Raw genomic sequence first — 27,527 nt, 5'->3', positions numbered from 1 at the left:
TGTTCCACTGCTCCAATAAGTCAATGCTCTATTTATTCATCTCATTCAATTACTTTACAATATTTACAGAGGCAAAGTCTGGTTACAATAAGACCTGGGGTCGATTTCACAAAGAGTTAGGACTAGTTCTAACTTAGGACTAGTCCTAGGAAATTGCATGGATTGTCCTAAGTTAGGACGAGTAACTGTTCCTAACTCGAGATAAGACTAGTCCTACTCTTTGTGAAACCCACCGCAGTATTCTCACTTAGTGTATCCCAAAATCTGCATAAAATAACAAATCTGTGAAAATGTTGACTCAATTGGTCATCGAAGTTGCAAGAGAAAAATGAAAGAAAAAACACCCTTGTTGCACAACTTTTAGTTTTATTTGTCATGTTCTCTTTAACTGAACATTGACTAAGTAATTGACTCTAATGTGTCCCAAGCTGGGCCCAATTTCATGGCTCTGATTTTTGCTGAATTATGTGCTAACGTTCACCCTTGCAGGGCAAGTGCCCAATTTCTACGCTAGCTGTTTAAGGGAAGAATGGCAAGTAACATGGAACACACAAGTGCAGAAGCCAAAATTCCATGCTAACCCGTGAAATACGCTTGGCGTAAGCTCAGAATTCCCTGCTTCCCCGCGGAGATTATTTGCTTATGGAAAGCAGAGACATGAATTTGGGCCCTCCTTATGTTTTCTTGGTGCATCGCTATTGCTTTTGGATTGATCAAACTACTGCAACAAATATACCATGACGTGCTAGCTTTGCTCAAAGCAGTCGCATTTGTCATTCCAAGACACCGCTGTAAACCCACCCATATACACTGTGCTTAGCATGTGTAATCGCACCGCACGACCCAACCGTATACACTGTCATATCGCTCAACGCCCACTGTTCTGTGCACAAGTCATCTGCACTCAAACCAATATCCGCATGCCAACGCATGCGGATAGCGTACGGGGGGCGTCGTCTCGTGCTATGTGGTTACCGATACACACATTTTACGCACAGTGTATAGGGTGGGCTTTTACAGCGGCGGTCTTTTTTCGGAGTGAATAATTTGACTGCCTTGAGCAAGGCTCATGACATGCTTGCTGTTAAAATGATGTAGTCAACACTTGTAGTAGAATAAATATTCCTTCACACAATTTAAGTGAGGTTTTATGAATTAATTAAACACTTAAAATGTCCATTCGGCAAGATGGACCCTGAAGAAAATTCAATTGCTATAACATTCTATCTCTATACATTTATGACTTCACATCTTCACCACATTACACAAACAAGTATCTAATTTAAAGTACATTTTAAAATACAAACAATTTTGTTACAAAATGTTTAATATTTTGGGGAAAAATTTCCCTGTAATATGTTAATCCTATTAGGCAGGGTCATAGATTGGTTAGTTCTCAACAAATTTAGGGGCATTAATACTCTCTTGGTGGGACGAACTGCAGCTGCTGATTGTATATAAACTATCTTGAGAAAGGATTCCCTACAAAGTGGTGTGCGTAACTTTTATTGTGTAACCCCAAAACATTTACATCTGGGAATTGATCCTGAGTTTTTTTGGTGTTTACTTTTAATGTATCTTTCACAATAACTTTGCATGGTGGAAATAAGATATAGAAGAGTTTGCAGTAACACCATGTAATAACTATCTCTCTTTTCAGAACCACCCCAACTCATTTAGAGATAGTTATTACATGGTGTTACCGCAAACTCTTCTATATTTCATAATAATGTTGTATAATAGTCAGCATTGCAATCTATGACCCTTTAAGCAGAATCAACCAACTTACTGGTATGGACTCCTTAAAGCTGTTAAGGCAATTTTTATTAGGCTTTGTCATTTTTATCTGTGCAGCAAAAATTTGCAAAGGGTAACCAGCCACAAGTTAATACACACTACATTTTATTTAGACTGGTAACCTGTTTCTTCTCAGCAAGATTTTTCAGTGACCAAACAGAAGCTATGAAATAGTAGAATATAGTCTGGTTCCTTCAAGGTATGATGATAAAAATACAAGGCAAACTGTGAATTATTTCCACCATTTCAATGCTCAATTGTGAACTTTTTTTTTTACCTTTTTGACCAAATCTGAATCACAAACCAGACCCTTAACCTAAAATCTAACGCAGAACACACAAAACAACCAAGTTTGTTTTTAGAATGTAACAGCTAAGCTAATCTTGCATTGTCGTTAGCGGCAAGAAGCAATGAAACTAAATCCGGACCATCAGTCCAGTGCAATTTACTCTTACCCTGCTCACCTGCAAGCATCGGGGTTGTGTAATCACGCAGTAATGGACCCCTCCTCCAACAGCTCCTGCATGCTAAACAGCAAACTGATGAAACTCAAATCCGTCTGGATGGATTAAATAAAATCCAACTGGATCTCTACGACGTATCACCTGATATGATAAGCTGTTGGCCCACCGGCTTTCTGAATGAGGTGCACTCACTTGACGTTTGAACTCAATCCAGTTCGAGGTCGCTGTCATCACTGTCTTCTTGGAGTCCGTTCTGGGCTCGTATCATTTCTTGCTCTTCTTTGCTTGGTAGGTGACTGTGCCTGGTTGGAGGATAAACAACAAGGTATGAAAACCAAGCTGGCAACAGCCAATCTCTCTCATACAAACATTGGTTTAACATCTATGATTATTGCACAAATCAAGAAATTGTGAATCAGTAACTTGGCAATACTTTTAATTATTAGTTGTATTCATTTCAGATTAAAACAGTAAGTTAAAAAAATAAAAATTGAAATGTAACTCTAAAGAATCCAGACAAGAGAACAGTTTGAAATCTCTTTCCTTGACTCCGCAAGACAGACAAAAACAAAAATGGAAAAGACAGACACGAAACAAAGATTCTAGTCATTGTTAAAACGCGGTTATGATTTGAAAGCACAACCTTGTGATTGCAAGTCCTGCAGTCTACCACCATGACCACTGGACCATGGTGACAAATTGTGTAAGTAGTGTAAGATACATGTACAATTGGTGATCATTACAAGGTGGGAAATATGTCTGTACATTTAAGCACATAACTTTATCATTAATTTATTTGGTACACATTCAACACCATAATTAGCTCCAATAACAGGTGGAATAGGAAACAAGAAGAAATGTAAAGTTTTTAGATGCGGCAAGAATGTGGAAAATGGGGGAAACCCACACAATCAGGTCATGCAAGTAGGGACTTAAAACCCAATCAATATGCAAGGCTTCGGTCAGAGGTGGGATTCGAACGGGGGGGGGGGGGGGGGGGGGGGGGTCACAGAAGTGAAGAAGGGTAAAGGAACTACTGCAAACCAACCTGATCCCCCTAGATGCGGCAGCAACGTGGGGCGGGCAAACTCATTAGCAGGCAAGGGTAATATAAGTCGTTGGATTGCACTTCCCAAATATTCGAGGTTCAAATTTTGCAAACAATACCGACCCAAATGTATGTTACAAAGTACTACTTTGAGTTCAAATGAACGATCGGTGCTTTTTTGTAATTAATTGGTTATTCAAAAATGAAACTATAGTACTTTACCCACACAAATAAGAAATGAGCGAGTCTTCTTTTTTAAAGCATTTGATTGGACAACTTTTATCACGCAGCAATGTTTACATATTCATTTAAGTGAATAGATTTACATCAGGCAACTGCGGCATCGTCAAGTCCCTGTCCCGCGTGCGGAACAGGTTGGGGAATGCAGAGGATCACAAAGCCATAGTTTTCTGAGGTTGGCACAGGATTGGGACTTGAGTCGAGTCTACCTTTCCCCTTGTTCCACTCACGCCTAAATATTAGACACAACCGCAGGTGCCCTGATACTAAACACACATATACTGTACTCATTTCCATTTGCTAAAACATGCGCCAATGGACCCTTCCCATGAAATATGCTAATTACATTCACGCATGCGTATAGACCCTGTTGGTTGGCAAACGCCATAGAGTTGTGCACTGAGCAGACGCGGGATCGCGTCTGCGTCACGCAGCCATTAGTCGTGTACAAAACAGCGCGATGTTCCCTCATTTTGCCAACCAAAATGTTAGTGCGCACGCGCTATGTGCAATTTACATATTTCATGGGAAGGGTCTATTGCACAATGTCCAAGTGCTTCTGAACCCCTGTACTTCTGACTAGTTCCGAAAAGACTTCCGTTATAACACACACAAAAATCCATTTGTAACAAATGAGAGAACTTAGGTCTATAGGAACACTATAGGAACATCCATCAACTTAAAAAGAATAGACAACAACAAAAAAGGGATGAATGTGAAATTAAAGAGACAGTACTCACTCTTGCAGGTATGTCTCCAGGTCGCCAGCATAAAAGTCTTGACCGAGCTGGTCGGACAATCTTACAAAGTTGCCGATCAGAGCACCACCCTTGTAGATTTGCAAAGCTGGGAGGCCATTTTGGATCTGTGTGGAGATTCAAGAAATTCAAGTTGGGTAAACATTTCATTTACATTTTCAACAGAATAAAGATAGAACCGAATAAAGATAGAGGTTTCTATAATAATAACAGTTTATATTGTTTTATTAATGCGCCACGTTTGTCATAAATGGCACTCCTGTAGCTGCATAAACAAATCATGTGGATGGTGTTTGAAGCTTTGCATGGTGTGGAGAATAAGAGTAACTATAAATATAAATGTGAATCGCAAACTTGCGGGTACAGAGCCACCACTCCTTCAAAAGAGATTTTACTCATGGTTGTACCTGCAAGTTTACTATTCACATTTAACTCTTAAAGGCAGTGGACACTATTGGTAATTACTCAAAATAATTATTGGCATAAAACCTTTCTTGGTGACGAGTAATGGGGAGAGGTTAATGGTAAAAAACATTGTGAGAAACGGCTCCCTCTGAAGTGCCATAGTTTTCGAGAAAGAAGTAATTTTCCACGAACTTGATTTCAAGACCTCAGATTTAGAATTTGATGTCTCGAAATCAACCATCTAAACGCACACAACTTCGTGTGACAAGGGTTATTTTTCTTTCATTATTATCTCGCAACTTTGATGACCGATTGAGCTCAAATTTTCACAGGTTTGTTATGTTATGCATATGTTGAGATACACCAGCTGTGAAAGCTAGTCTTTGACAATTACCAATAGTGTCCACTGCCTTTAAATCATGTGGAGCTTATTAATAAAATACATGTATGATGGGGCAAAGCAACCATCAAACAACCCCCACGGACAAGGGATATGAGGTTGGTGCATACAGCCACCAGGCCATGCCAGAAACACTAGGGCAAAGATTGTAATCTTCACAAGAAGTGTACTGGGTTCTTTTACATTCATTACACAACACATTGAACTTAAAACTCTAGATGTCCCAGCCGAAGGACAAAGCAGCTATGATCAAAGAAGAAAAATGTCATGACCAGGGGTAAATTTTCAAATCTCAAAGAAATAAGAATAGTCCTAACTTAGGACTAGGAGATATTAAAAACTTAAGGGTAGTCCTAACTCGTCCTAACTCGAGATAAGACTAGTCTTAACCCTTTATGAAATCCACCCCTGGACCTGAACCCAGACTCCGACAACACCAGAACTTAGGTCAAGTGCTCTACATCACGCGGCACTGCACTCCAAAAAAAGAAATATGGAAACGGCATTGATTACAATAGGGACTCAGTTCTACTTCTACACACAAGTAAATCAACTCAAATCAACTAATTTCATGGCACTGCTTACCATAAGCAAAGAATAGGCACTAACAGAAGCAGGGAATTTTGCGCTGATGTCAGGCATATTTCACAGCTTAGCAGGGATTTTTTTATTTTGCGCACGCGTACTCCCCTTTTAGCTAAAATTCTTCCCTTACACAGCTGCACAGAAATTCAACTCAATAATTGGACAATGGTGATCATCAGCCCAACATTCAGGGGTACTAGCAGAGCCATGAAATTGGGCCCTGATCTTGAGTTTAAAGACACTGGACACTATTGGTAGTTGTCAAAGACCAGTCTTCTCACTTTATGTATCTCAAAATATGCATAAAATAACAAACCTGTGGAAATTTGAGCTTGCAAGTTGCAAGTTGCAAGATAATAACGAAAAGAAAAACACCCTTGTCACACAATGTTGTGTGCTTTCAGATGCTTGATTTCGAGACCTCAAAATCTAATTCGTGGAAATTACTTCTTTCTCGAAAACTACGTTACTTCAGAGCCGTTTCTCACAATGTTTACTATCAACAGCTCCCCATTACTCGTTACCAAGTAAGGTTTTATGCTCTTATAATTATTTTAAGTAATTACCAATAGTGTCCACTGCCTGTAAGTCACAGATTATTAATTTATAATGTAGATGTGCAAGCCCTGCCTATACAGGCCCAACTTTACACACAAATGTCGTGTGCAGATTTGTTTGTACTTTTTTTAGTGTTTGTTATGATTTAACTTATACAACTGATGAGGAGTTGCATAGTGAAACCATATGCCAAATTTGTGTAACCTTGAATGAAACATTTTCCATATGTTATAATATTTAAAATTATTATTCATTGTTATCATTCCGCACCTTGTCACTTATCTTTCTTTTTTAAAGAAAGGTGACAAAGAAGACCTCTGCCATTCATTTTCAATCATGCAAAGATCCAATTATCTCAAATTTCCATGGCAGTCTTCTTAGAATGGTTTATTTGTAGCATTGAGCAAAAGGTGGTTTTCTGTTTGGGCGCTAATTGCCCGCATGTCTGACAGCTCTCTAATAATGCTGCAGGTGTCTGCAGGTGACAGTGTCTGGTAAAGGAAATGGCTGCATCGCTGGCATTTACTCCAACACTCATCTCCTCTGCCTGTAGACACCTTCACACTGAGACACGTGTCGTACGCGCATTGTAAGTCAACTGAAATAGTCCCTATTCATAAACACCTGGTTCATATGGGGGGGGGGGGGAGCGTGGCATAACAAAATGATTTCTTAAGACTACATGCGCATGCCCAGCAAATGCAACAACCTGCCTGCTGAGAAATTGCAAGTGACCGGACAAGGAGGTCAAGTCTTAGTCTCAAGCTTTGCTGCAGTATGTTTAAAATAAAGTATTGAAGAAACAGAATTGTGCATACTTAAAACTCAATGGTTGGGACCAACATCCCAGAAGTTCATGTACATGTACACGTAAGAGTACAGTCTATAAGCCAATGAGTTTGTATATCATTGAGTGTCAATCTCCTGACGATGACTAGAGCAAGCTAATCAAAATGTTGAGACCAATTTAAGAACTGAATCCACGGTAGTTCAGTTAATTACGATGCTATAAGCTAAAGTAGAAGTCCCAGCCCTTTCTCTATATACCATCCGCCCGGGTAATAGTTAAAAAGCACTATTCTTTTCAGAACTGAGAAGTCTCCCGAACACCCGAACAATCTACTCCGCGGTAGTACAATAAAGAAAGACAGTTCTCTAAGAACAAACTCTACCTGGCAAGTAGATACACACATGGTGTTACGGCAAACCAAATTTATATTGAGTGTCATTAATTACAACTATGTGTATATAATCACAGTGAATCCTCTTAATGAAGTGTATTATTATTATCCACTCTTGAGGTTCACAAACCGATTATATAAGCTGAATAAACAGCTTGATCCAATGATTGGATTACTGAAGGACACGCACATCATGCACACTCATTAAGGACATCTTTATTAATCAAATGTTTCCCCACAAACAAAAGACACATGCAAGCATGGCTGGAACATCTCCATGGCTGGAATGAGGGCTTTGTCTTGAAGGTCAACAAGATGAAATCCCACACCAATATTTGGCCATGGAAATAAGCAGAATTTTGGCTAGACCTTTTCACACCATATCTCTTACCCTCGTGGAATACAGCCCAACCAGAGAGGCCCATAGAACTTTTTTCATCCCACGGTTACCCCAGCGCACTTAACACTGTGTCCCTATTCCACTGGGTTTGTTTATTCCTTAAAGCCACTGGACACTATTGGTAACTGTCAAAGACCAGTCTTCTCACTTGCTGTATCTCAACATATGAATAAAATAACAAACCTGTGAAAATTTGACCTCAATTGGTCGTCAAAGTTGCGAGGGAATAATGGAAGAAAAAACACCCTTGTCGCACAAAGTTGTGTACATGAACGTACTTTCAAAAGCTTGAATCTGAGCACTCAGCTGATGTCTCGCATTCAATTCAAATATTTCAGTGAGAAATTACTGCTTTCTCAAAAACTACATTACATGTACTTCAGAGGGAGCCGTTTCTCACAATGTTTTATTATATCAACAGCTCCACATTGCTCGTTATTAAGTAAGTTTTTATGCTTACAATTATTCTGATTAATATCAACAATAGTGTCCAGTGCCTTTTAGCAGAAAATGGTGCTTTAAAATGTTGTGCTAGGCAAGAATAACCTGGATACCAGTCACAGAGTGTATGTATGCAACATGCTATTTTGGCTGGCAACCTTAATTTGGTCAGCATAATTCTGTTGTGCTTAGCTGCACATGGAGCAGCCAACTTGTTTTTGTTCCATTCAAACCAATGTCACCAAAATAAGGCTGGAAGAGAAGTAGTCTGGTGCCTGTTTCTATATTGAAAAATAAAACTATCAGTGTCGTTTTGTATCCAGGGAAGCTGACAAATAGACAAAGATGGCTGCAGTATGATTAAGTTTCCCAGGTTTGTTATTTCACGTAAGTGTTTGGTCACATACATGACATATTATGTAAAGTTCGGATAAAGGTCTTTGTCAAAGTTGGCCGCAATCTTAAATTGGTATTAATTTATTTGTTTATAACGGTTACATTTTGTACTGCCAATAACCTTTAATGCCAGGGGACAAGCTGATAGGTGGAAAACAAAAAAAGAAAGTATTTTATTTCAGTTTCATGAGGAAACTATACTCTTCCTCGTTTGACTAGAGTTTAATATTGTATGAATAGGTAAGAGTCTATGATACCAAAATAAATCACAGGGGTTTAACTCGATATCTGTCTTTGACACCTTCCGAAACCCATGAGAGGTTGCACAGGGCTCCAGAGACACAGAATTCAACCCAAAAATATAATGTCACAAAGTGTGCCGAGATTAGTTCCGTGTTAAGTGTGCTGAGATTAGTTCCGACAACGAGATCATCGTGTAACTCTTTTATGTGCCGACCCATTTAAATCACTTCAGATTGTCAGACAAAAAGTAAAGTTTTTCAGAATGGAAAAGATAACTCTGTAGGTTTTTATTTGTGAGCTGTTTTTGTTGTTGTTTTGTTTTGGTTTTCTTTTTTCAGGGGGGGGGGGTGCCATTTGCTAAAAAGAATAAAATATGGTACACAAGGGGGTTAAAGGAACAGACACTACCTTACACTTTGTACATGGGTTCACATATAGCAGAGATAAAACTTGGATTTAACAAACAGCTTCTAGCCTCGTTTAGCACAAGTATCAGTACCACAAACAAAAGAAGAAAAAAGGCTTGGAAAATATGAAATTGCAGTTTATGAATGTAAGGTGGCTATTAAAACTTCTTAAAAACCCTAACTCCATTGGACGATTTACTAGGATCTTTCCTCACTCTCAACAAAATCCAACACCATGTGGTAAAACTAAAGCCTTGATGCTTTTGGCACTTGGACCCACTCACATTTTATTTATGACCATGATTTTAAATATTCAAGACATGTATCAGTCACACGTTCACAGTGTAAAGCAGACTGTGACCAAGACAGTTCCCACGTCTCTCCAATAATGGTGAAAATTTTCTGGAACAATAATCGCCTATCATGTGCACTGACTATGAAACGAGTGTATTATTCATGATTGACAGCTACCATCTAACATCAGAGTCAAGATCGATCCAGTCTGAGTTGATTTCCTTCTGACTGGTCAGACTGACTGGTCAGACAGCACCAGTGTAAAATACCAGGTGATACAATGAAGGAACAATCCTCCAGGGTGAAACGGTCCAACCAGACACAATGATTGGAGTCTCTGGACACCTGTTCCTCAGATTCTGATCACCTACATGTACATGTATGTGTACTACATGTAGTATACACCTTTATCACGGCGTGGTCATCTTGATTTTACTCCGTTCCAACTCATTGTAACCAAACTGAGGCTGGACAAAATAATAATCAGGTGCCATGCACAATGAATGTTAGCATTGATTACTGTTATTGGAAACAGGGAACAGGACCAAGATAGTGACAGCATGATAAAGGTCTAAGGCAATAAATGCAAGTTGAAAACTCTACCAAATTACATCTGCAGGTTATGAGAAAACCAAAAGGTTGAGACCAGCAGAAACTTGGATTATTAACAAGTATATGTTTAAAAGTGACTAGTCATATCCAAGTGTAAACGCAAGACAAGTTTATGGCTTCCCTGTATCGAAGCAGATCAAGGCCAAGTCCATCCAGCACAATGGCTCTTTATCTCCCATGGGTACGGCCAACATCCATTTCATTATTACAGCTCGCCACACTTAAACATGTCCGCTCAATTCAGACTGGCCTAGCGTTACTGTGTGTGTGGCATGCATTCCTAAATGCTCCTCTTTACACAGCAGTCCCTTCTGACTTACACTACGCGTAATTTCTGATACTGTAACCTCACTCTATACGGTGATAGTAAAGGAAAATCCCTTTAAAGGGTCTGGGTAATTTTTTTAGGACACAAAATACAATGTCCAGAGATTTACATTAAACTTAGACGGTTTGAAGATAACAGTGGTAGAAAGCTTCCCTTAAAATGTTACTTATTGAGAAATGAGTAAAACAATGTCACAAAAATAATTGTTGTCTTAAGAGGCGGAAATTATTATATCATGTACAACATATTTGAGTACTGGGGGTCAATTTCACAAAGAGTTAGGACTAGTCCCAGGAGATATTAAAAACTTAAGGCAAGTCCTAAGTTAGGATGAGTAACTCGTCCTAACTCGAGATAAGACTAGTCTTAACTCTTTGTGAAATCTACTCCTGGGCAACTAGTGTCTAAGTCGAGACTACTGGTTGCTTAGTTGAGTTGCAACTACTCGGTTAATAAGGCTGCCACAACTACTACAAAAATAGTTGCGACTACCTGTCATATAAAAAATAAAATCCCTTTAATGATGACTACAGTATCTGAGCAGGAGTTGAAGAGTACACATATGTAGCTATCCAAGAAGGAATAAAAAATGCATGTTATTGGTTCAGCTGCAGCAGATCAATGGGTTCCCCCCAAGCTAGAAACATATCAAGCATTAAGACACTATCCCCCCCCCCCCTCTCCTTCAACACCTTATCATCTATAGTGATCTCACAATAGCGGCTCCATCATGTAATATCTACATTCATCCAACACGTCCTGCTATTGAAATGCACCACTCTATTTAGCCATGGGTAATTTAGTGAAACTCACTTTCACTTCCCTTTGGTGTTCCTTTTCTCTGGGATTAAATTTTTGTATTTTTCTTTTTCTTTTCTTTCTCTTCTTCTTCTTAAAGGAAGAGTACATAAATGTATACCTTTGGTAACACTCCAAAAAATGATGACTGTAAAAATCGACTTGGTAAAGAGCACAGGAGAGTTGTTGATATTATAAAACATTGCTAACGAAACCCTTTGAAGTATTGTACAGCAGTTTTTGAGAAAGAGGTAATTTTTCGACCCAAAAAACTTAATCAGAGTCAGACATCTGAAATAACACAGTTCTATGTAACAAGGGTATTTTTTGGGTAATATTTTCCCCAAAAATTAATCCTGCCTTTAAAGGAAAAGTGTACTTTTGTTTTTGGGAACAATTTAATTGTTTTAATCCTTTAAATGTGTACACAACACATGTATGAGAAGCAGTACTGCAGTAACACTTCTCAGGTTAAATTTTTGGGGGATAAAAACTGACATCTTGTTACAAAACCACATTAATTCGAACCACAGGTATTTATTGCCATTAATTTTAAGAGTGATTACCAAACGTAAACCTTCCCTTTAATTCATAAAGACAAACTAATAGCGACTACTGCGTATTAATCTTCACATGGTCATGCCGGTGTTGATCTAGCATCAATGGCGTAGATTACAAGGTTAAAACATCACACACGTTATTAGTTCTTAATGATGAGACAGTGAATACATTGAAGACTCCAGGCTGTGTGAAGAGAAAAAAAACTCACACCTTGCCCTGGAGATGCTTCTACTGTATCTGTCACCTTTATTGAATTTCATTTGACAGAGAGGATTGCACAAGCAAGCCTCAAAGCTGCGGGATCTTGACTGGCATGACTGGTTAAAGCCATTATACACTTTCGGTAAACAGTATTGTCCAAGTCCCACACTTCGTGTATCACAACTTATATATAAAATAACAATCCTGTGGAAATTTAGGCTCAATCGGACATCGGAGTCGGGAGAAAATAACGGGAAAACCCACTCCTGTTTTCGCGCGTTTCGCCGTGTCATGACATGTGTTTATAACAAATCCGTAATTCTCGTTAACGAGAATTTATATTGTTTTACCGTTTTCTCAAAAAGTAAAGCATTTCATGGACTAATATTTTAAGAGAAGTCTTTCACCATTACCTTCTGTAAACCCTGTAAATTATTTGTAAATCTGTGAACTTTTTTTTTTTTTTCTGTACCGAAAGGGTCCAATGGCTTTAATCATTTTAATTTTCAGGGAACATAATACTTCATCATAAATGGGCGTGGGGGGTGACGGAAGGCTTTTAAAGACAATGTGATAAACTGGTAACTATCGGGGAGAAAGCTCTTGCTTTAAATCTGAAAGTTCACTAAAAACAAAGAATACAGTTGCCATGTTTTTCGGGGGGTAGGGGGATTTTAATTGAGGATTTCCATGTAGGTAGTTACGGCAAGTTTTAACACCCACAAACCTAGTTAATACTCAACAGTATGCTATGACCATCCTTCAGAAGGGAGCAGAACCACGGCAATCATAGAGATTTTAAGTACAGTATGCGGACACATGATGTCACCACTAGTAGATTTTAGACCATGTGTCCTTTGTTTACAATAAGTGTGACTGTGTACATTCTTTGGCTAGTCTGGCAGGCAAGATATTGCACTGGTCATATGGGAAAATTGACATTTTGTGTCATAATTTCCACATAAATCCAAGAGTTATGAAAGTAAAAGCTGGACAAGTTTTGAGATTTGCCCCCTTTCATCATATCAAAAGTTTATAAGAATTAGACAGTGCAATCTTCATAAAATATAAGATTTTATGTTTTCTTCCATTGAGCTGTGTACAAATCTTGCCTGCATGAAGTCCAGGGTTGGTGGCTCTTTTGTAAACATGTGATGTCACAGGTCACATCGTCTATAAATGCAAAGTTTCCAATTCTATTACTACCAGGGGTCAGAGTCACTGCTGACAAGAATTGCTGAAACTAGAAACCAAAACTTTGGAGGCAAGTTGAAATCATGGCATTTCTACCTTTTGTTAACCACTGAGGTTTACATTTCACGGATCTTTTATTAACAATGTCCTCAGCACTAGATAAGTAGATCAAAGAGCATGATTTTCTGTATGTGGACATAACAACGGCTGTGTTTCATCACCAGCAAGACAAAACACATTCTGAATTCAGATGAAAGCCTGAAATTTCTCATCATTTCTGAAATAATACTCACAAAGTTCTGACTAAGGTTGACGTCTGACGCATGTATGCAGCAAAACTTGATGTGGTTATACTCTTGAGCTAGGCAATGAAGACAACCATTCATGGCATCACATGCTGGTACTGCCTGTATATAGAGAAGAAAAAACAAAAGAGATATCAGGCAGTTGTCAACAACAATACTACTCAGCCGCCCTCTACAGTGTTTATTTTTTGTTTTTATTTTTTTTCTAATTCGATTAATTTATTTCTTTAATTTAATTTAATTTACCAACTTATATTATTTGGTATTTATTTTCCTTATTTCTTGGGGTTTTTTTTAATAACTGTTTTTTTTTCGTTAATATTTTTTTCTTGTGCTATTGTGGTATCATTACCAAATACCATAAGGTCCTCTCAAACAGTTTCAGCTTTCAAATGCAACCTCAAAACTAATTTAATCTAGTGTTTTATATTTGCTATTGTTTGTGTGTAAAGCGCATTGATCATTTCTTTGGAATTGCGCTATATAAGAGCTGGTTTTATTTATTATATTATTATTATTATTATTTATTGTAACTTTGGTTTGTTTTTGTATTGGTCGAATAAACAATAATAATAATAATAATAATCCTCAAACAATTTCTAAGCCATTTTTTCAAAAGTTTCTGTTGGTTTTTGTTTTTGCTTTTTGAGGACTTCTTGGTGGAGGTGTGCATTGCATAAAAATCAACATTATAGACCAGGGGCCGATTTCACAAAGAGCTGAGATTAATCTTAACTGCACATCAATCGTAGGTGCCAAAATAAGTGTGATGTCACAACACAAATCACCATGGTAATACTGACAATCTGTCTTCCGATGAATTGTATTGCTTTGTGAAATTGGCCCCTAGGCTCGATTTAACAAAGCAATCAAATTCATCCGAAGACAAATTGCCGGTATTACCATAGTGATGTGTATTGTGACATCACATTTTACTTGGCAACTGCAATTGATTTGCAATTAAGATCAATCTTAGCTCTTTGTGAAAACGTCCCATTGGCCCTGATGGCCTTGGCGCCTCTTCAAAACGTCAGGCCTGGAATGACATTGGAGGACCCCGGGGTGTTATGTCTGTTCGCCCTGATTTTGACCTTGTGGTCTTTTCAAAGGTTCCCATGAACTTTAATTGTCTTAAAAATACAATTGATATTACAATTTATATTTAACAGGTTTAAGTTGTGGAGACTTTTTTGAATATATCATGTGAGAAAGCTTCTCTCACAGCAGCTTGAAGGAGGTTCCATCCTGCTGTAGTTTCCTGTAGGAACAAGTGTTTGTAACAATCCTTGTTTGCGGGTATCTGTATGAAGGATTGATTTTGTTGCTCTATAGAATCCTTAACAAAATCCAGAATTGCTTAACCTACAGAGTACACCAATTTGGACTCAATTGGTCATCGGAGTTGCTTTCATTGGACACAAATGTGTGTGCTTTCAGATGATGCATAATAAAAGACCTCATATTGCCATCTCAAATACGTTGTTTCTCATAAAGTATAGTACTATCGCCAGCTCTCCATTACTTGTTACCAAGTAATTGTTTATGCTAACTTTTATTTGAGTAATAACAAATAGTGCCCAAGGCCTTTAAAACTGTCTTGACAAAACCAAGTTCATCTTGATTTCACTGCTTTCCTCTTTTCAAATCATCAACAGTTGAGACTAAAAAAAAAAACTGTACCTCCGAGCGATTCAATCCATTTTACAAAGGCCAAGGTCAGCTTTCTAATTTGTAACAGTTGACCCTTTCACCAGGGATACAATAACCACACTCCGCGCAAAACACTGAAATGCCGACATTGTTTCTTGATTGCTTTACGTTCAGAGACAACCACTGACGTGTCGCTCCATTGATTCGGCTCTCCTCAACCAACAAACCACCGTTTACTCAGCTGATGGCCTTAAAGACAATTCCGGATTTTAATCATGAGAGTTCAGGGAAAAAAAAGTAATTTTGTTGGCTTGATTGGCTTACTGGAGGGCTAATCTCACGGTTGGCGTTTATTGACCAGGGCAGCCTTGAGTATATAGACTGGAATGTGTAGTTAACATTAAGTGAGCCAATTTAGGCATGCTAACATCATTGATTGATAAGGCAGAAATAATTTGGGATTTGGGTTGTTGTTGTTTTTGTGTAGTGAGGTGAATTTTCTAACCGTCTCGGCATACTTCCTAAGAACCTCATCAGGCATGGTTGGTCTTTTGAAACTGTAGGAATACTTTATTTAAGTACAAAGACTGACCTACATGTATATCAACACATAGTGTGTGGTCTTATATACATTTCAGGCTATTTAATTTAAAAAATCTGTATTTTCCACGGGCAAACAAATAGGAAAACAGACTAAAGTAGGATAAATATTATGCCTGCCTCATAAGAACCTCTCCTTAATTTACACCAAGTGTTAAAAACAGCAGTGTCCCTGGCAATTGAACTAGCCCAACATTTTTGTTTGTAATATTTACAGAAGCATCACCCATTTCACTGTGGCTTATAACTTTCACTGGGGCTTATAATTCTGATAAGCCCCTGCAAACATTATTAGAAAACAAGTATATACATTTTTTTTTCAAAGATTCAATGACAACTGCCGCCATGCCCACTGGTCATTGCCTTAGTGCCCTTGAAACATGTGTAATGCTCTGGACAGTAGAAATTTACAATTTCCTCATTCATGTGGGGTGTACTTTTCCAAGGAGAAAATGTCTTGGTGCCCCTGCCCTTTCAAAAATGAAGCATACAGCCCTGAACTGTTGCTCAATGCACATGAGTTTCTGATAATCACTGGAGCCAGTTTGAGTGAAGAAGGTGTGGCTTACATGTAGACAATACCTCATCTTTTCTTAATTGCCCATTTTGAGTCCTTCAAAGAAATGTTAAAAAGCGGCTTTCCCCTTCCAAATGACTTCCCATGGAAATAAGAGCTTTTAGCAATTACCATCTAGTGATTAGCAGTACTTTGATTACAGGCTATTTAATTAACAAAATCATTGATTACAGTCATTACAGTAAGTAACGAGCTATGTACATCTAATCAATGGGACATTATCAGCCTCTTCATTACAGGAAAACCGCTCATGTATTGATCAGACAAAATGGACCGTTTACAGACAGCAACTGCTTCATAATTAACTGTTTCTATCGATTTACACTGAGACCAACAGTCCAAACTGGAAGATCGTACCCAAAAGACAGAAACAGGGACCTAAAAGTCCAAAACTTGAGACCAATGGGGAGACTTCGAAGACTGTGACCAGGGGCCAGTTTCACAAGAGCTAAGAATATAAGGCAGTGTCCGAAACGGCGACTTTGGCTACAGCTACGGCTAGATCGCGCGCCTCTGCCTATTCTTCAACACTGGAAGACGCACTGATCTAGACGTAGCTGTGGCCGAAGTCGTCGTTTCGGACACGGCCTAAGATTGATTTCACATGAAACTGCAAATCAATCACAGTAGCTAAGTAAAGTGTGATGTCACAAAATCACAATGGTAATACTGACAACTTGGCTTGCGATGAATTTAATTGCTTTGTGAAATCAGCACCACTCTCTTATTGTAAAAGAGTGAAAAAGCACTCTTTGAAGAGCCATATGGAGGACAACTCTTTTTCGAGTGGTCTTCCACTCTTTTAGATTGAAGTTTGCATCTTTTTGAGTGATTTTTCACTCTGTCCTTATTGTGAAACCCTTCTAAAAGAGTGAAATGACCACCACTCTTTTTAAAGAGCCATACAGAGGACAGCTCGAAATGTAAAGAGTGGTGTTTTTCACTCTTTTACATTTAGAGAGCAGGTCTTGGATTGCCTAGACTGTTGTTTTCCTTCAGTGAAAAATAAAGGCCTCCCCCCTTCTACATGTTAAAGACTCCCCTGGAAAGGAGTGCTTTTAACAAGTAATGATTAGTAGAAGGCAGTACTTTGATTAATTACAGTAAGTAACGAGCTCATCTACGTATACCCCCCATGCATTAATCAATGAGACATTACCAGGCTCTCCATTATAGGCAAACACACTCCTGTATTGATCAGACAAATGAACCTTTTAAACTGAGACTGAGCAAGTGCTGAATTGTTTTTTCCAACTAGACCAAGAAATGAAAGATGGAGAGCTAAAACTGGAAGTCCAACACCGAGAATAAGGCTCAAAAGACAGCAGCAGGGACCTGAAAGTCCAAGACTGAGTTGACCAAGGGGGAAACTTGGAAGACTGTGGCCCGGTCCTTGCCCAAAACAAAGACTGTTGTTTTCCTTCAGTGAAAAAAAAAAACGCCTTTCTCTTTTTAATGACTCTCCTGGAGAGGAGATCTTTTAACAAGTAGTGATTAGCAATACTTTTAGTAATAAATACAGTATGTATGTACAGTATGTATACATGTACATGTATGCACTAATCAATGAGGCATTACCAGCCTCTCCGTTACAGGAAAATGCACTCCTGTATAACTGCCTGTATTGATCAGACAAATGAACTATTTACACTAAGCAAGTCCTTAGTTTTTTTGTTTTTTTCAATCTATTGATAACACTGAGAACAAGGAAAGGAACTTGAAGAACGAGGACTTGAAATCCAACACTGAGACCACGAACTGGTCCTGATTGCATAGAGCTGCTTACAGGCAGGGGACACTATTGGTAATTACTCAAAATTATTAATCATGAAACCTTACTTGGTTACGATTAATGGGGAGAGGTTGGTAGTATAAAACGTTTTTCATTATTATGTAACACTCTGCACTCTGCACATTCCTAGTGTGTAAAGGTTTTCAAATAATCAAATCCCTCCCTCTGAATAAGTGCTCTCTTATCATCAGACTCCGATTAATAAATGAGTATTGATCAGGGGACGATGATGACAATGGAGTGGACACTACCCAAAGTTGTCTCAGTTAAACCATGGAAGAAAAAAATCGGACTTGACGCTACACGACAAAAAGAGACAGGAAACCCGGTCTGTCGATCAATGGCAGGAAAAAGCCTAGTGGTCAAATCAATCAATGTCTAACCTGGGGGTAAGACACTCGGACATGGTCAATGGTGCAGCCAGTCAGGAATGTATTGACCGCTTGATAGAACATGCAGTAACAGCAGAGAGCTTATATACATGGTACTGTGATTTGTGTATGCAGCATTTTAAACAAAGTGAGACTATTAGCAGGCATGTTGGGGAGGAGGATAAGGCGTATAACAAAGAAATGCAGTTAGTATTCTTAATGGATGAATCAAGGTATGCCTCGGCACTTTTAAACTTCCTGCAAAATACCTCCATGTCATCATAATACAAATGGTTCACTATATCTTATCCACGACAGAATATCAGACAGGCCTTTGAATCCATCACTATCATACTGGCAACTTTGGTCAACTAAACTTACACACAAAAAGCCTAAGGAGCACAGAGACCAATGCAATAAAGTTAAATAGTTTTTAAAGCTACAAGTTTACCCTCCATAACCAAGCTTACCATGGTTGGACAGAGGCAAGTGTGAATTTGTTCAGGTAAAGAGAGAGGAAATATTGGCTGTCGATCAATGGACTGGATGGCAGGGAAAGCCTGGTGGTCAAATCAATCAATGTCTAACCCGGGGGTAAGACACTCGGACATGGTCAATGGTGCATCCAGTCAGGAATGTATTGACTGCTAGATAGAACATGCAGTAACAGCAGAGAGCTATTTTGTGTATTCAGGATTTCATAATGAGACTATTTAGCAGGCATGTTGGGGAGGAGGTTGAGGCATTTTAACAAGGGAATGCAGTTAGTGTTCTTTAAGGATGAGTTGAGGTGGCAGGATTAGATACTGAGGTTTTGAATTCAAGCATCTGAAATCACACAACTTCGTGTGACCTTGCAACTTTGAGAACCAATTGAGCTTGAATTTTCACAGGTTTGTTATTTTATATGTTGTGATACATCAAGTGATGAGACTGGTCTTTGACAATTACCAATACTGTCCAGTGTCTTTAACTATTTAGCTCTCAGGGCATGCACAATCCAGAAACATGGGATACATTTGTAGCACACAATCAACTCATACCTAGAGCTTTACACTGCTAATTCTTAAAAGAAAAAACCGAAAACCAGCTCAAGTTGCGGTATGGATACAGCTATCCAACTCATTTAGTCAAAATCAATAAAATGTATTCCGAGTTGTAATAACAAACTGAAGAAAATCTGACATGACGGCCACCGATCAATACTGACTTAATTTTAAGATTCTGTGTACACAGATGCGACTGATTTAATTTTGTGGGGGGGGGGGGGTAAACTCAGAGGACTGTCAATGTTCTTTTTCCGCAAAATGTAATTATGTTAATAATGACTTTTCTGTACAGTCAAACTGCAACTTAAATTCTTTGTGTAATCAGGTCTGAAATGCATGTTGTAAAACACCACATGATTGTTAAACATTTGTTCATCAGAACAGGGTAAGATTATTTACGGAACTTTCTGCCAAATTTCTCCATTTTCTTGTACTCGGTCATTACCTATTTTTTTTCAACCACAATCCTCATGTGCCCTTAAACGTACATGTACATGTACATGTACAAAGATAAAAATACAAGATCATACTTTTTTTGTTTTTCTATCCCACACTCCCCTCCAATGTCACACATACATGTACGTGCCAGTTAATGTGGAATTGCCCAGATTTGACTTTCAGAAATGCTTGCTAGGGGAACCAATGTGTAGGATTCAAACAGTTTTGAAATTTGCTTGTAACTACACTGTATAATTGCCCCTTCAGGCCTGATACTTCATGGAGCCAATGAAGGCGATCGCTCCATGTGCCCTAGAAATGCTCCAGTAGAAAGGGTGCCCTTTACCAGGGAGAAAATGCCTTGGTACCCTTGCCCTTCCAAAAATAAAGCATACAGGCCTGCTAATTTTGCTCTAAATCCAGACAACTTGTACAACAAACATCAAACTATGTCAATATTTCCTGACGCAGATATCCTGTCAGTTACGAGCCAGTGTAATGTAACTCAACCTTCCCCTCTCTGCAGCAGAGAAAGTTGAGCATACAATGCAAAGAGCCATATCCATCAAGCATATGGATTAGGATGAATGTGATAGACAGACTATGTGTAACCAAGTATGTATGTGTCTATGGCTTGTCATGTTAGGTCTGCCATACTGTCTGATGAAATGAATTTGATCAATTGATCACTGACTCTCTTCATAATCAGTGGTTACAGTATGCCAAACAGCAGAGTTACCATCCTGTCTGTACACAGCCTACTGGGGGCGCTGTTCACAATTAGTAGTAAGTGTTGTCTTTCAATAGTGGTCCGCTGGCCAAATGCCATTCAAAAATTTAATCCAAGTGTTCCGCATGGCTACATGTAGTTCAGTTCTAAAATTTCCCCATATCATCATTTGAAATACGGACCAGTGAAAAAGATGATGGACTAGTAAATGCCATGTAGAGTTACATGTACCGTCCTTTCCATGCACAGCTTACTGGGGGCGCTGTTCACTATTAGTATTTTCGCAAATACTGGGGCACGCGCGTAAAGCTTGGAATTAGGTGCATTGTGGTCTAGCTGATTACAAATTTGATTCATATATATCCCACAATGCACCTCATTCAACACTCTGCGCTTGCGCATTGGTATTTGCGATAAGGTCTATTAGTAACAATAGTCCGCTGGCCAATGTAAGTTAAAACACCAGATGACCAGTCAAAAATTCACTCTTAGTAGTCCGACTGGCTAGGTCAGTTTTTAAAGCTTTTCATTTTGAATAGACCAGTGAAAAGGGTGATGGACTGGTGAAATGCCAAGCTACCTGGTACATGTACATGTAACTTGTCCTGCTGGCCAGTCACTAAAAAAATTGAAACTCTTGAAACACTGATAGGAACTACTGCCAGGCATAAAAGGCTTACAAAACAGAACACCATTCCAGATTCTACACCGTGTGACTAAACATTCAAATTTATTAATATAAATTTATATCTAGCCCTAATGTTTACAGTCTCCTTATTTCTTCAGAAGCCATTCAACCTTGTATGTGTTCATGTACATGTAGAACCAGGGATCACACCCAAGTTTGTGGTACAACCTGGGAAGCGACAGCAGAGGGATCAGGTAAAGAGGATGCGACTTCATGTTTCAAATATAAGTACTCCTAAATCACAAGGGGAAACCGGGTACATTTTCAACAAATTTTGTGTTGGGACTACAGAGGGACCTCCTCAGGCCTACGGATTCACATGCCAGCGCTCTCTAAAAACGGAGCTTTCTCGCCCTAGCACTAGCATTTTACTTCACTTAGTCAGGGTTTCATTTCAACAACATTCCACAAACAAAAAATTCTGGTGGATGTACGAAACAATTTCAGAAACCCCCAGATTATAAGTTCACTTAGTGGAACTCATACCTGTCTGTTGGTATTTCAAGATGGAATAACTTACCGGAGAGCTGATGTGAATGATGACTGCTACACCTTGGTTTTCCTTGTCAATGGCATCCACAAAGGTCTCTCGATTAAGCTGGATCACTTTACCAAACAACGGTCTGGATTTCAGGAGGCAAACAGATACAATGTCCCGTTAGCGAGATTCATACAGAAAGTGTTATTCGGTCAAAATAGTTGTGACCCCCCAAAAATGTGTGCACAATATTGGTAAATAATAATGTAAATGTTCACAGATTTGCAATTATCTTAAAGGCAGTGGACACTATTGGTAATTACTCAAAATAATTATTGGCATAAAACCTTACTTGGTGACGAATAATGGAGAGATGTTGATGTTGTAAAACATTGTGAGACACGGCTCCCTCTGAAGTGCCATAGTTTTAGAGAAAGACGTAATTTCCACGAATTTGGTTTCGAGACCTCAGATTTAGAACTTGAGGTCTCGAAATCAACCATCTAAACACACACAACTTCGTGTGACAAGGGTGTTTTTTTCTTTCATTATTAGCTCGAATTTTCACAGGTTGGTTATTTTATGCTGATGTTGAGATACACCAACTGTGAAGGCTAGTCTTTGACAATTACCAATAGTGTCCACTGCCTTTAAGTACAATATAATGGATTCACAAAAATATCTTTTGAAAATGTGTGTTTTTTGTGTAATTTCCAGACAGAACACAATCTGATTTTGTCAAATATTTTAACTCCACCAAAAGGCTTACCGTATGTTCAACATGTTGAATCCCAGTGGCAAATTTATGTTTTTATAATCGCTACTCACTGATCAAAACAGGCTGTAGGTGTTTTAGTGCATGAACAACTCTAAAAAAAGGATAACGAGTACTTCCAAACAGAAACGTTATGAGAGATTTGAAGGCAATGTGCCACTTCAATACTGACCGATTATGTTTCAGAGTGGCCATCATTTCTCGCATCCTCTGCTCTCTGTATTGCTTCAAGAATTCCTGATCGAAGCCAAGCATCATCATCTCCTCCTCCTCATCGTTCTGTTGGTCTTTAGCTTTTTCATCATCAAGCTGTCCAAAGAAGCAAACAAGAAAAGAAAAACGAGCATTAGCAGTGATGAAAGTCACTGTTTACAGAAGGGTCTTAAACTGGAATCAAAATGTTAGGAGTAGTGCCTGGGCGAATAGTGTGATTTGGTATTCGGTTCACCGCTGGCCAACTATCCGAAATTAACCGGATATTCAAATATTTTTTCCCAAGTACTTACAGTCCTAAGGTTGTTAGCACCACGACCGCTAGAGGGCGCTGTTTCTTTGTGGTCGTTCGTTTGAGAATGAGATCTTGTAACCCATTGACGGTTACGGTTAGGAAAAGCTATTCGCTATTAACTAGATATTCGAATTATTCGCACAGGCCTAGTTAGGAGGTACGTTGAAATCAGAGCTTTGTTTTAACAGAGTTGCAACTTGCGATTAGAAGACATTTTCAGACCAGACTGAACATTGGGTTTGGTTGCATTTGGACAGCATCCAGCAAACACATGACCAAATAACCCTGGTCCCTCTATATTGCAACTCTCTAGATACACAGCTCTGTTTGAAATGGTCTTTCTACCTTTTGGTAACCCCTAGAATTGTTCATTTTGAGAACACGGGATCATTATCTTCAGCACTACGTGTTCTAGCACTAGGTAAGTAGATCAAAGAGCACGTTTTCTTTATATCTGCAAGATTTGTTAAATTTCTATGTACTGTTTAATTCTCACAATTGTTTTATTTTTCCAACAAGAGTATGGAATAAACATTTTATTGAATTGAATTGAATTGAATGAAATGTCTCAAATTAAGCAGGACAGTTCTTTTCAGAACTACAAGTTGTGTACATGTGAGTTGTCTCCCGAATTCCCAAATCTACTCCGCGGCAAGAAAAATTCTCAAAGAACAAAATCTACACCGCAGAGTAGATACATACACATGGTGTTACCGCAAACTGAATTGATTCCTCAGCAGGGCTTGAAATTAGCACTGGATCGCAGGTCCGAGGCCATTCATTTTACCATCGGGCCATTTAACCCATGACAAGACAAGTCTAGCAGTCTTCTATTTTTTTCAATTCAATTTATCTTTGTTAACAAGAAAACTATGTTGAATGTTGAGCTTGAGCATGGTAAATATCGTTCACTTCTGCTGAGTATCATAGTGCACTAACATGTACCCACAAGACAAAAAGAGTTCTCTTCTTATCCGTTCAAAAAAAAAAAACAGTTTAAATGAAAACATCATCTTCTTCTTTAAGTTACTGTATGCTCTTTTCTCAATTTGATTCTGGCCTGGTAAAGCGCTGCCTTCTTGTGGATCCCCCCCCCCCAATTTGAGCTCTGTTAACCATTCACTGCCTCACAACCCACAAACTAGGCTATCCGACTTACATATGATCGACAAGTAAGAGCGAGCTGTTTAGCGAGAGCACTCCTCTCCTCTTCCCGTTCCTTTCTCTTCTCCGTCTCCAGCTGCTTGTATCTCCTCCAGTCTTCTATCACACCTTTTGGTCCCGTCTGTCAGCAAGAAAATCATCACAAGACATGGTTAGAGTTAAATTCATTTTAGTTTAGAGGCAGTGGACACTTGTGGTAACTACTCAAAATAATTATGAACATAAAACCTTACTTGGTAACGGGTAATGGGGAGCTGTTGATAGTATAAAACATTGTGTGAAACGGCTCCATCTGAAGTAACATAGTTCTTTCGTCGCAACATCGACAACCAATTGAGCTCAAATTTTCAAAGGTTTGTTGTTTATCCATGTTGAGATACACCAAGTGAGAAGCCAGTCTTTGACAATTACCAATTGTGTCCAGTGTCTTTAATGCCAAATTTCCCAATTGCAGTGTGTAACAAAAATCCCCGCTAACCTATACGCACATACTGTTCGGAACTTGTTGCAGTTTATCTGACAGCATTCAACATGTGCTGCTTACATTACAAACAAATCAGTTTGCCATAACCTGCAAACACTCTTGAATAAGGTTTATCGCGATTCAGAAACACAATGCATTGTGGGAAGGAATGGGGGGCGGTTTCTATGCAGTTTCTACGATTCGTGCACGCAACGCCTATACCTTTGTGTGGGTTCAACAGCGCCCTCTCTTGATATTTTGCTATTCGCGATAAACCTTATGGGCACAACAATTTCTCTCTGGTAAGGGGCACTCCTTTTAGGAAAATGTAAATATTGGAACTTTTTAAAGGGTACCAAATCAAAAGCACAGAGCACCATGGCAATGGGATACAATTAGGACTCTGGGTGGCAGCAGACTTACCAGGTAAATGTGAGCAAGCTTAGAACCAAGTTAGCAATGGTATTCACCTGGCAAGTCTGCTGCCACCTACAAGTAGTGTCCAAAATTATCTAATTGCTTTGGGTACCGTGGGTTATTTCGAGGCCTGGGTACGTGCACCAGTTTGAAGGTCAGGTTTTTTTCTTTCAATTCGTGTTAAATATTTTGATATCGATTTAAAGGTTTACATTTTTTGCAGCGCCGCCACCAGAAAAATCCATATCTGGTGGTGGTGGAGCTTCCACAGAGGCCCCCTTGACCGTCTTCTGTCGGTCGTCACCGCTGTCATTGTCGTCATCTCCACTCTCTTCGTCACTACTGTAGTAGTATTGTCCCTTCTCTCCCAGCATGCGGTCATCAAACGTGTCTGCCATGGCTCACTTTAAATCTTAAAGGATAATCAGAGAAAAATTAAAATTGTAAATAATAATAAATAATAAGCTGGCACCGAGCACCTTTTCCAGGGGTTGCAAAGCATTAGGATGTGTCCTACACAGATTAAATAAATTAAACAAAGACCGCCCAAAACAAAAATCACTGTCGCTGAAACATGTGGGTCTACAGCAGTTTCTTGAATGAATTAAGTGAGTTTGCTTTTCCGCAGCTAACAGGAAATGAGTTCCACAGCGCTTTGCTCGCAACGAAGAAGGCTCATCTCCCCTCCTTTAGTGTTTGTCTGTTGCTCAAACAGAAGGTTGAGACGTCAACAATCAATTTAAAAACAACGCACAGTACATAATGCACCATGCAGTACTGATCATTGACATCTGGGCCAAGACTATTCCATTTGCAGGAAAGCGCCCTCTGTTGTCCATGTTGTACAAGCTCTGTCAGCTTTGCTGTTTATTTTTTTAAAGGTAGTTAGACTTAAGAGATATTTTTTTCACAAGTTTAAAACTAAACTTCCACAAGTATTTAATATTACCTAAAACTTATGAAAATTCTCTCTTAAAGGCAGTGGACACTATTGGTAATTACTCAAAATAATTATTAGCATAAAACCTTTCTTGGTGACGAGTAATGGGGAGAGGTTGATGGTATAAAACATTGTGAGAAACGGCTCCCTCTGAAGTGCCATAGTTTTCGAGAAAGAAGTAATTTTCCACGAATTTGATTTCAAGACCTCAAGTTTAGAACTTGAGGTCTCGAAATCAACCATCTAATTTCAATTTTAGGAGGGCAGCCTGCCCTCCCAATTACGTGTGTGGAGAACACTGGCATATAATAACAACCCTGTGAAAATTTGAACTCAATCGGGCATCAAACTTGTGAGATAATAATGAAAGAAAAAGACACCCTTGTCACACGAAGTTGTGTAAACGCACACAACTTCGTGTGACAAGGGTGTCTTTTTCTTTCATTATTATCTCACAAGTTCAACATCTTCTACGACTAGTTTAGTCCTAAGTTAGGAATACATTGTAGTCCTAACTCTTTGTGAAATCAACCCCAGATGCCCTAAATTACCTTCACTTGTTAATTATAATAAGAAGCATACAATACTGTATACAATACAAACATTAAAAAACTTGCTTGATCTTGATGGACATTGAAATTTTCACACCACACAAAACACACCGATCTTCGATGACTTCAATAGCTTCAGATAAGCTCCGCCCATGTGCTGGTTATAATCGTACACTACAATTTTTACATAGTAAACGGGTAAAACGATACTTCAAAACAAAACAAAACACTGCCACTGTGATCTTGTGACACTGACACTGTGACAGTTACGATTGTTATTATTATCACACACAAAAAAGGTATCGACAATTTCTCCATCTAAATCTACTCTCAGCTTACCTTTGCTTTTGTTCTTACTCTGAACCCGAGACTTTCGATCAATGAACTAATAATGGTAAAATACTCCAGAGCAACTAAAATATTATGCCTCCTTTCCCGTGAAACTATGGATCTTTTTGGAACAGTTTTATTAGTGAATCGTTTCTTCAACAGGAAGCGGCCATGTTGAAAATTTACACAGCACAAATTTAGAAATTGCGCCCTCTTGCGAATCTCCTTGTTTTTTTAAGCGTCGTACATTGTGTGTTTGTTGTATGCGAGAAAGAAAGAAATCTCAGTTGAAAAAACAAATAAAGTTCGATGATCATCTATTTACACACCAAATGGTCCTGGCGCGAAAGAAGATTTGATTAATAATAATAATAATTTATTTAAATAAAT

At 38.7% G+C, this 27,527-nt stretch overlaps 1 protein-coding gene across 1 annotated transcript; it reads right to left on the bottom strand.

Moving 5' to 3' along the window:
- Positions 1–27,316, bottom strand: LOC139933985 (phosducin-like protein). The gene is made up of 8 exons (XM_071928236.1): positions 27,147–27,316; positions 25,529–25,728; positions 24,432–24,557; positions 22,937–23,073; positions 22,032–22,134; positions 13,605–13,718; positions 4,290–4,414; positions 1–2,563 (listed from the first exon to the last, which is right to left on the bottom strand). Exons 2-8 carry the CDS (start codon positions 25,712–25,714, stop codon positions 2,467–2,469), a joined length of 888 nt encoding a protein of 295 aa, XP_071784337.1. The 5' UTR covers positions 25,715–25,728; positions 27,147–27,316; the 3' UTR covers positions 1–2,466.
- Between the last annotated feature and the right edge of the window lie 211 nt (positions 27,317–27,527).

The sequence above is a fragment of the Asterias amurensis genome, chromosome 2, assembly GCF_032118995.1.
Source record: "Asterias amurensis chromosome 2, ASM3211899v1".
Lineage (NCBI taxonomy): Eukaryota > Metazoa > Echinodermata > Asteroidea > Forcipulatida > Asteriidae > Asterias > Asterias amurensis.
Note: the sequence above shows the minus strand (reverse complement) of the source record. Positions and strands in the feature narration are given on the sequence as shown.

Bases quoted from the DNA above. Each gene is read 5' to 3' on its own strand.
- LOC139933985 (XM_071928236.1), bottom strand. From the start codon at position 25,714: ATGGCAGACACGTTTGATGACCGCATGCTGGGAGAGAAGGGACAATAC. The intron at 4,415-13,604 runs GTGAGTATTATT...ATCTCCACACAG, and splicing joins TCAACCTTAGTCAGAACTTT to ATCCAAAATGGCCTCCCAGC. The intron at 2,564-4,289 runs GTGAGTACTGTC...TCCTCCAACCAG, and splicing joins CTGGAGACATACCTGCAAGA to GCACAGTCACCTACCAAGCA.